Here is a 10,387-nt window from a genome sequence, read left to right as displayed (position 1 = left end):
TCTCTATTTTTCCTTCACACAGTCATTTAAACTCGGAACACCGGATAAACTGTTCTGCGATCGGGTGGTCTCAAATGTAGCTGAATGTGCTGCACTTGTTCGCGATGTCATTCCAGTGGTCGAACTGCCCTGAAAGCATAGCAGCTTACTGTCTCCAAGTTTTTCCACCCTAGCCCCGTGCCTTACCAAATTTTTCCTGATAAGCTTGCGCGATGAATCGAAAACTTTGCAGTAAAGCTTTCTTACTTTCTGGCAGTCTAAACAATCAGCCGCCGTCATTCGGCCAACTGCTGTTAATGCTTCCCCACTAAAACACATTTTAGTAGCTAGTGCCCCCTTCTCGTGTGGTCACTTTTGCCCTGCGGCCACGCGCTCGAAGCTTGCAAGTACGCATGCAAATACTCGCTTCGCTCATCAAACAACGGAAGTAACTTATGCAGGTTGAGAACGGAAGAGGCGCCACTCGGCAGAGGCATTGAATCACTGTCTTTTGTTGCAGATCCGTTTCGAGCTCTTTCGTGGAGTTTCAGTTTGAGCTCTCTCAGCAGCACGTTCAGCTCTCTGCTTTGCCTATTCATTCTCAATCCGTGGACGGAATTCCACACCTGACAATCCTAGCTGCCACCCAATAAAAGGTAATATCCATTATGCAGCTCGCACTGAAGAGTCAACCACATGCACGCGACATTCAAGCGACATCGATGCAACAGATGGTCCCTTTAGCGCTGTGGCGTCTCGCTTTGGGACTATATACGTGGGCTCGACATCGCGAAAAGAAGTAGCGACAAACTATTATTGTTGTCTGAATAAATACAATCGTATGCCATTGAAACAATCGGCCGTGCCACGGGGCCAACGTTTTAACCAGTAGGTACTAGATCTAGTTTTATTACCTACGCCATCATCGCCAGTAAATATGCATTCCATTCCGTGAGTGACCAATGCTGTGATGCCATTTTATAGCCGAAGATTAAAACACTAGCGTGACTCCATGACCTCCGATATTGTGCGCCCCTGCATGCTCTCGGATATTTTGTACTCAGTGTGAGATGAGACAAGAGTGTACCAGAATAGATGCGACGGCGCGAACGCTCATTTTATAATTTATTGTTTTGTGGTCGCGTAGGAGACCAAGTAGCAAGAGCGAGTTCGGATCGCAGTGAGAGCATTGGTTTTCGGGATGTTGTTACGCAGTTATGCGGTAACGGGTGGGCCGCATCGCGGGTTTCTGGACGACAAGCAAAATATCTGCAAGCAGCAGAAGACACTGCCTCCATGAGATGTCTTGGAATAGTGTTGGCGGTGTCTTTACTCGGTTTGTGTTCCTGATGTCGCGTGTGCCGCAAAAAAACACAGCGCCGTCTATGGGATGCTGTTTTACTCAGTGATGGCAGTAAAAGGCAGTCACATCATTTCAAACATCAGTTCACGTCACAACTAAGTTGCTCGTGGCGGGGGACTTGAAGTAGACGAATGTGGACACGTAGGCCATGATTTTCTACTAAACGAAGCAGTCTGTGGACACAAAACATGCGCGGTGGGGTTTTAGGAATGGTATTTTAACAGTTCGCGTTGAAATTATATTTGTCTTTAACGTCCCATTAACACAACAGCTGTAGAGTGACGATGACCAGTACTAAATCCTGCTACCATTCATATTTTATACAATTGGGTCTGCTGGGGATCATTAGGTTTTGCAGTAAATAAAATACCCTGGATGCAGTAATAGAAAGCATCTTTGGAGGAGAAACAGACAAAACAAAAATAAGGCATACTTAACCCAAATGATGCTGATACTCGCAATTCATTCCTCGCGCTTGAAACTATGTGTGCGACATCCCTCATTTTCACAAAATACGACAGTGTATCTCGCCAAAAACGACTAAAATCTTCCACGTCTGGAACGAAACCCCCAAAAAATGCACGTGTACTGTGAATTAAATGCATGTTAATAATGTCAAGTATCCAAAGAAAAAAAGAACTGATTCTGAGTCCCCCCCTCCCCCTCTACGACGTGGCTCATAACCAAATCGTTGCGTTGGCACGTAAAACCCCAGATATTTTTTAATGGCACATCCCCGCCGATCGTATAGGTTCGGCATAAGTATATCGCTGCTCGCGAGCTGTTCGGTGCAAATGTCCGGAATGATAGCAGTTACGAGAATCATACTTTAATGTTTTCTCTGCGTCTGACAAAGAATTGGTCAGACTTATTCTAAAGTTGCTTTCATAGTTTCTGCGAGAAGATCGAGGCATTTTAATGTTTTCGCAAGAGCAATTCGTCAGGCATTGTAGACTAACTTTGTGTGTTCATTGTTGCTGTGTTCGTTCCAAATGCAGATTTCACGTTCAAATAAAGGAAGAAGCGAAAAGATAATAATACTTGTATTTGGCCTTTGTTGTACAAATTCATAAAGAAAATATTTTTTGAAACTCATGTTTTATTTGTGGTTTTCTTCTCATGACGCAGGCACAAAATGGACACCGATGCCTACAGGGATGTCGGAGGGGTATGGATGCACAAGTTCTTTCACGAGAAAAACATTCTAGCTTCAATGAAATTTTCGCCAAGTCCTGATGATGTGATCATTGCGACGTTTCCTAAGTGCGGCACCAAGTGGATGCAGTACATCGTATGCAGCATACTGACAGGCGGTGAGCCGCCCTCCACGCCCGCAGAATTTATGTTAGCGTCACCCTACCTCGAAATGATGGGCGTTGACGCCGCTCTCAGAACTCCCCGTCCGTTGTCCCTGATGACCCATCTTCCTTTCGACAAGCTGACCTTTTCCGGGGAAGCCAAGTATATATATGTCGCAAGGAACCCGTATGATTGCTGCGTGTCATTCTACTACTTCGCGAAGGGCCTGACGCCAAAGACTTGCGAAGACGTCTCTTTCGAGAAGTTCCTGCAGATGTTTCTGGAAGGAAGGACCTTCTACGGAGACTACTTTGATCATCTAATTTCTTGGTACAATCGCAGATGGCTGAACAACTTACTCTTTCTCACCTACGAAGACCTCAAGAGAGACACAAGATCTTCAGTCATCCGTATAGCGGACTTCCTGGGGCCACAGCATGGACAGCTCCTGAAACGTGACAACGGTCTCCTGGAAAAAGTACTTAAGCCTTGCAGCCTGGGGAATATGAAAGAAGTGTTCGGAGGGAAGCCGCGGTCAGGCATCAAAGACATCCTGGAATTGCCGCCGGAAGCTCGGATAAAGTCCATGGAAGTGTATCGTGAAACGTTGAGCAGGCGTGAAGAGACTCATCAAGGTGCAGGTCTCATAAGGAAGGGCATCGTCGGCGACTGGAAAAATCACTTTTCACAAGAGCAGGTGAATAGTATGAAGGTCAGGATAGCAGAAAAGACGGCAGGGAGCGACGTAATGAACTTGTGGAAAGAATTGGACCTTCCGTGACATTTTCTATTCTGTCTAATAAAGGTTTTGTTCAATTCCTCTCTGACAGTTAAGCGGATTAACCCAGATAAAAAAATCGCCTAAGCACTTGTTATCATTTTTTTAAAGGTACGGGTTCTGCTTTCTTAGTTGCTTACCTATTTACATACTTACTGCACATGTGTCGTGAAGAATATGTTAAGGTAAAAGAGAAATAAATATATTGTTTATTACGTATGTCGTGCAAAAGCAGTGCGTTACGCTTTGTTTTAATACTCTTGAAGCATGATATCTCCTCCATCTTTGATTAAATCTACTGTTATTCCATCTTCTCCAGCCGCTTTTCCCCTGGTCATGTCTTTCAAGGCCCTTCTAACTTCAGCGCTAGTTATAGAAGGAGCCTCTGTATCCGGTTCATCACTATTTTGAATGAAAGTAGCTTGGCTGTTTTGGGCACTGTACAGGTCAGTATAGAATTATTCCGCTGCTTTTACTATGTCATCGAAATTGCTGATGATATTATCATGCTTATCTTTCAGTGCATACATCTTGCCTTGTCCTATGCCAAGCTTTCTTCTTACTGATTTAATGCTGCGTCCATATTTACGGCTTCCTCAATCTTTCCCACGTTATAATTTCAAATATCCCGTACTTTCTTCTTGTTGATCAGTTTTGACAGTTCAGCGAATTCTACCTGATCTCTTGAGTTGGACACTTTCATGTTTTGTCGTTTCTTTATTAGGTCCTTTGTTTCTTGGGAGAGCTTACCTACTGGTTGCCTTACCTCCCACTTCAATTGCTGCTTCTGAGATCATCCTAGTGACGGTTTCATTCATTACCTCTATGTTGTCTTTATCTTCCTTTTCTAAAGCTGCATATTTGTTTGCGAGCACCAGCCTGAATTGGTCTGCTTTTACCCTTACTGCCTCTAGGTTGGCTTGTTTCCTCTCGACTAATTTCACTCTTTCTCTCTTCAAATTGAGAGAAATCCCAGACCTCACTACCCTATGGTCACTGCACTTTACCTTACCTAACACTTCTACATCCTGCCCTATGCTTGGATCGGCAGAGAGTATGAAATCTATTTCACTCCTTGTTTTTGCATTAGGGCTTTTCCAGGTCCACTTCCTGTTGCTGCGCTTCCTGAAGAAGGTATTCATTATTCGGAGCCTATTCCTTTACGCGAATTCTACTAACATGTCGCCTCTTGCATTTCTAGAATCAATGCCGTAGTTGCCAATTGCTTGCTCACTAACCTGCTTTTTTCCCACTTTTGCATTGAAGTCGCCCATGACTACAGTATACTGAGTTTGCACCGTTGTCATTGCTAATTCAACATCTTCATAAAACTTTTCTATTTCTTCATCATCGTGACTAGAGGTTGGGGCGTGGCCTTGTACTACCTTCATTTTGTACCTCCTATTCAGCTTTATTACGGCGACTGCTGCCCTCTCATTAATACGGTAGAATTCATCAATGTTGCCCGCTATGTTGTTATAGACTAGAAATCCTACCCCGGATTCTCTCTTATCTGGAAGAACTCTGTAGCAGAGGACGTGGCCTTAGTCAGCACAGTGTAAGTCTCACCAGTTCTTCTAACCTCACTAAGGCCATTAATATCCCAGGCAATGCCTGATAATTCTTCAAGTAGTCCTGCTAAGCTAGCCTCACTCGAGAGGGTGCGTGTGTTTAACGTTGCCAGGTTCAGTTTCCATTGGCGGCCTGTCCGTAGCACCGCGTAGCAAATATTTTGTTTTGTATATTTCTCAAGAACCGTTCAAAAATCTGCAGTCCTCGTAGGACGGTGCATTTAAAGGTTTTCCATTTGATATCAAACAAAAAGACGGAAATACTCTGTCTGGTCTTTCATAACAAAAAACCCTACCCAAATACCTTCACCGACTTGAAGTTACATTTTATCACACTGAAATAAATGCCATTTCATGCACCTATATAAATGCCTATTATTCACATCGAAAGAAATAAGTGTTTTTCGTCGGAAACTGTGTCAAAATTAGGCACAATTTGCTATAAGCTACCCATCTTGTGCAATAATATGGCAGATAGCTAAGTCGTGGTTACACGTACCTGCAAAAATATGGTTGAAATAGTGTCACAATGCATGGGGGTGCCGATGAACTCTAAACACACCACACGGAATAAAGAGAAGAGGCAAGGAGGGTCAAATATGTACTTGGTTTCATCCCTTCAACTTCTCAAACGTTAAGTGACTAGGTCTCGTTACTGTGATGAAAAGAAAAAGGGTTATATGAAGTTTCTTGAATTTAACAGCTCCATTGGTTGGCCCTGGAAGAGGATGGCTCACATGGGTTGTGGAAAGAAATAAAACAACAGGAATTTCCAGATCAGCTCTACACAACACATTGTACTTGTATAGAATGCCAAACGGGATGTGCAAATATTCGAAACTCTCGCATTTAGCCTGGTCAAGCACATTAAGTAGTTGAAGTGTTTCAATATACTTTAGTTCGGTGTTCTAATTCATAATTTCTGTATATTTACTAATCACTAAGACAAAAAAGTCACAGGCCTGCGCTGGCCCACGCAGCACAGTCACAGTGCTGGAGGAGTGGCTCAAGAGTAGCTCCAATTTCGGCACCACGCACAACAGGGCTTTCGCTCGTTTTCGCGAGAACGATCTCAACCGTCCACCCGGCGTCGACGGCGAGCTGCGGCTTGCACTGCTCTCTGCACAGCTGTCTGCTGAGCTCGATGATGCTTGGTTGCTAGTCGCGCACGTAGCTCTACGATTCACTTCAGCAGCGGCTCATACCTTGCGAGGAGACGCCATAACGTGTACCGAAGAGGTATCCAGAATACGTGGCGCACATCTCACATCCCTTGACCCGTGGCACGGTACATTGTTGTTGTTGATGACGCTGATGGTTTATTGGCATCTTCAAAACGAGGTGGTGACAAATAGTCACCTACCCTGCTTGAGTTAACCAGGTCCAGCTACATGCACCATACAACTGCTATATTCAACTGCTGCTTGTCGGGACACTTGGCGGGATATTAGCGAGATGCAAAGCAAATTTTGTACGTATTCTAGCTATGCGGCACGCATGTCACATGGCGTGTCAAATGGCACGATACGATTCTAATGATAATGAATATGATATAATGGCATTTTCTTTGAAACGGGATGGTGACAGTCACCTAGGCCGCTTCAATAAATCAGGTATGCCATACATGTTTTTCATTACATCAATATTTTTATACATCCCCATAATCTTCTTTTTCTTCCTCAAGACTTCACCACCTACCCTTTAGCGCTTCCTTTGTAACTGCTACATGGCGTGCCGCGTGGTGCAATAATTTGCTACTTCAATGGTTCCCCTGTGAGCGTGGTGGCTGTCAGCGTGGTGCACGTATAGATGCTACGCGGCGCGCATCTCACATCGTGTGACTCCTCGCGCGCGATGATGCGTGTACAGGGCATGTTTCCGCAGCAGCCATCAAGCGCAGCGGAATCATGCTGCTGCTGCTGATGAGGATGATGACGATGATGACATATTCGCATAGAATTTGAAACGTGGCAGTGACAAATAGTCACCTAGCCTACTTGGTTTATTGAGGTATGCTATACATGTTTCTTTTTCATTCTAGCATTTTTGTATACACGTCATTATTCTTTTTGTCCCTCAAAACTTTTCCGTCTACCATGTACCACTACCTAAGCAACTGTTACATGGGTTGCCACCTGGTGCAATAATAGGCAATGGCAAACCCAAACTGTGCACATATGGACGGTACGCGGCGAGCATCTCACATCGCATGACTCCTCGCGCGCTAGGTACGCCCGTATAGAGCATGTTTTCGCGGCAGCTAGCAAGCCCTGGCATGGAGCCGTGCCTCTTCTATGTTTGACTGCCATTTTTACTGACATTCTATGACTATACACAATTTCTGAATATTTTACTGAACTAGTTGGAACTGTAATGAATCCCATGAAAGAAAGACAAAAAAAGCGTCGCGTATATAGTGGTAAACGTAGCTGACACCACGCCGACAGCCCAGCTTCGATTGCGGCGGGAACTGTGTATTTGTGTTCTCTAACTTTGCGCTAGCTGCTATGGACAGCGGCGGAGAGGGCATTGGCGAACATCCCCAACGGAAGCAGCGATTGGAATGAGTCCATAACAGCTTACGCTTTAAAAGGTGTATAGAGTTAATAATACTGATAAGAGGTTTATAACAAATTAACCTTAGCATGACGTTTACGTTTCGCTTTCTGTAGGGTGAAGGGGCTGGAGGCCACTACATTGTGTAACAACCATTCAGTTCCTTAACCACACTGTCTACCGCAAGATTTTTGCCTTCATGTTAGGCTTCACGTCGTGTAAATAGATGCAAAACGCGCAAGTGATGAGCTATTTCCTAGCTCATTACTTCATATGTTACCATGGCCATTGTTGCGTCTAGGACAACAACGAAGCGTACCTTCAACCGAAAATTTAATGTTTCGGCAGCAAGGAAATGAAAGCGAATATGCAGATCCAACAAACATCTTGGAATATATGTCAACCGAAGATTTCGTGAAGCAACTCAAATGCAATAAATTTGCCCATTTCTTTCCTGCGTTCTCGGCGTGAAGGAAACTGTCCCATGCCCATTCTTCGCGATGAGGCACACACGGCGATTACCTCAATGAGCAAGTTGGCGTTGCCGCAGCATAAATATACCCGTGATTGTGGCCTAATGGACAGCAAATAAAAACTTTTCGTCCTAATGATTAGAGCATCAGGCTGCTGGGCTATGCTCCGAGGTGTGATTTCATCTTCGAGCACGATATTCTTCTTTTTTCTTTCTAAGTAGGAGCTTTTTGGCAGGACAACTGCAGCACTCAGCATCCATGGTCAGGAAATATTAGGAGGGCTTGCAAAGAACCCTTCACTTAGAAATACTAAAATATATTGTGTTCATGTGCTGGTGACATTGGTCGACGTGCAAACATCTGTTTTGTTGTCTTGTATCTAGAAGAAGAAAACAGAGTGGCAGTGAATACAGAGTCGTACCGGGAAATTGATGGCATATGGCTGAAAAAGAAGTTCACAGAAGATAGCATCCACGCGGCAATTAATTACAAGTTTAGGCCAGGCAAGGTCTTCATCGTCAGCGCTTCTCGGCAGCGTGGACATCTTCAGCGTTGGTACAAAAGCGTTTCTTGGCATCGACCTCAGGGGAGACTTCAATAATGTGTCCCACTTGGCTATTTATTCTACGCGAGCTTGAAAATATAAACTGCGGAGAGCAAACCTACTGCCATGTGCGCAGCTTCCTTATGGGACGCACTGCGACGCTTAATTAAGTTAGGCGGCCAACAAGCTGGTCAAACCAATTTAGGAAGCACTAGTACGCCCCCAGAGGCAGTCCTCTCTGCTCTCTTTAATTTAGATGTGCGTCCTCTAGCTCTCACTCTAAATAAAATCCCTGACCTTTGATTCACACTGTACTAGGACGGCATATACGCTGTGGATGACTGGATGTGCTGACGGGAACATATAAGACAACCTCGAAGCGGCAATTTACCAGGTGGACCAATTCGGTCACAAATGAATCTCAGGAGCTGCAACAGCAAATCAAATCTTTTCCTTCAGCCACCCACGAGATGCTTCAAAAGGTCGCCCCCTAATATACAACTCACAGATGAAGGACACCCTATACCCAAGGTAGACAGGGTAAGTGTCCTAGGGATACACCTCAAACGCAACCGACTAAATGAACATAGCCGACAAAAACTACAAACAACAGTGAATTATATAATGCGCCTCATAGAGCCAATCTTCAACAAACACACATGGCTTCGAGAGAAGGCGCTCGTTAAGCTCATCCAGGTTTTTGTCTTAAGCAAAATCACTTGCGTGCTACCATATTCCTAACTCTCTACGAAGGGAATGGAGACTGTAAACAGTTCGATCGGCAAGATTCACATAGTCGTTCTTGGCATTCTCATAAGAGCATCCTAACAGAGGAGGATGATACCACAGCCACAATCAACTTTTCATGATTTTAAATTTCACAGCCACGTTTCATGAACTAACCCAAGCTCACTTCATATAGTAATACCACTGACTCCCCACCACTGAAGCTGGCCATGAAATCCTGTAACATTTCCACTACGCCCCACCACACAACAAGGACGAGTGACATCAACTCCCTCCTAACATACACGTCCACTATCTCATTCAACGCCTACCCAGGAACGTGCATTCCAAATTTCATGTCACACGCCGGAAACCTCGAGCCAAGGCGCCACAACGTAGGTAAGGACAGACAGAAGGAGTTCACTACATATACGCTGCAGCCTACACCACTAAACATTGTTATGCCCTAGTGGTCCTAGACAACCGGGCAATGCTCTTCATTCAGCATCAATCAAGACCTCCTCTGCGAGCCGCGCGGAAGAGGTCGCCATTGCACTAGCATCGGCGCTACCAGATTGTGACGTCATCGTCATTGACTCCACGACTGCTGTCTGTAACTCTGTAACTTCTGTAGCGGCTACATAAGCAATCCCACTGCTAAACCACGTCGCTCTCAGCTGGACTTCGGTACATCAAGGACTCCAAAGAAACGGAATGGTTCATGCAGATGTTTGAGGTTTCACGGACCGAGTGGCTGCAAACGTGGGCCAAACTCTAGAAACCACTGACTCCGCACCGCACACGAATAAATAATCACATTTCATGGGATTTGCACGCATTAGAGACACCAACAGCTAACACATCCACCTCTCTCCCTCGCTAGCACGCGCCATAGAGAAATATTGTGGCACCCACTAAAACTCGCACTTTTCTTAGCCCGGTTACTTTGCACTTACTCTTTCCATCCGCACACCCGACACCCACGGGACACTTCGGCCATGTCCGGATAGCAGATCCCTCTCACATCATATGGCAATGCCCCAACAAATATCCCCTGTGTGCTCTCAAACCATTAATTAGTAGTCCGGACCTGCGCAG

At 45.0% G+C, this 10,387-nt stretch overlaps 1 protein-coding gene across 1 annotated transcript; it reads left to right on the top strand.

The window, feature by feature from the left end:
• The first annotated feature begins 2,430 nt into the window (after nucleotides 1-2,430).
• On the top strand, nucleotides 2,431-3,519 carry LOC119459575 (sulfotransferase 2A1). The gene has a single exon (XM_037721285.2). The coding sequence runs from the start codon at nucleotides 2,478-2,480 to the stop codon at nucleotides 3,420-3,422; it is 945 nt and encodes a 314-aa protein (XP_037577213.1). The 5' UTR covers nucleotides 2,431-2,477; the 3' UTR covers nucleotides 3,423-3,519.
• The last annotated feature ends 6,868 nt before the right edge of the window (nucleotides 3,520-10,387 follow it).

Source organism: Dermacentor silvarum, chromosome 7 (assembly GCF_013339745.2).
Source record: "Dermacentor silvarum isolate Dsil-2018 chromosome 7, BIME_Dsil_1.4, whole genome shotgun sequence".
NCBI classification, from domain to species: domain Eukaryota; kingdom Metazoa; phylum Arthropoda; class Arachnida; order Ixodida; family Ixodidae; genus Dermacentor; species Dermacentor silvarum.
Note: the sequence above shows the minus strand (reverse complement) of the source record. Positions and strands in the feature narration are given on the sequence as shown.

What these genes read in the sequence shown, in the direction of transcription:
- LOC119459575 (XM_037721285.2), top strand. Translation starts at nt 2,478, where the DNA reads ATGGACACCGATGCCTACAGGGATGTCGGAGGGGTATGGATGCACAAG.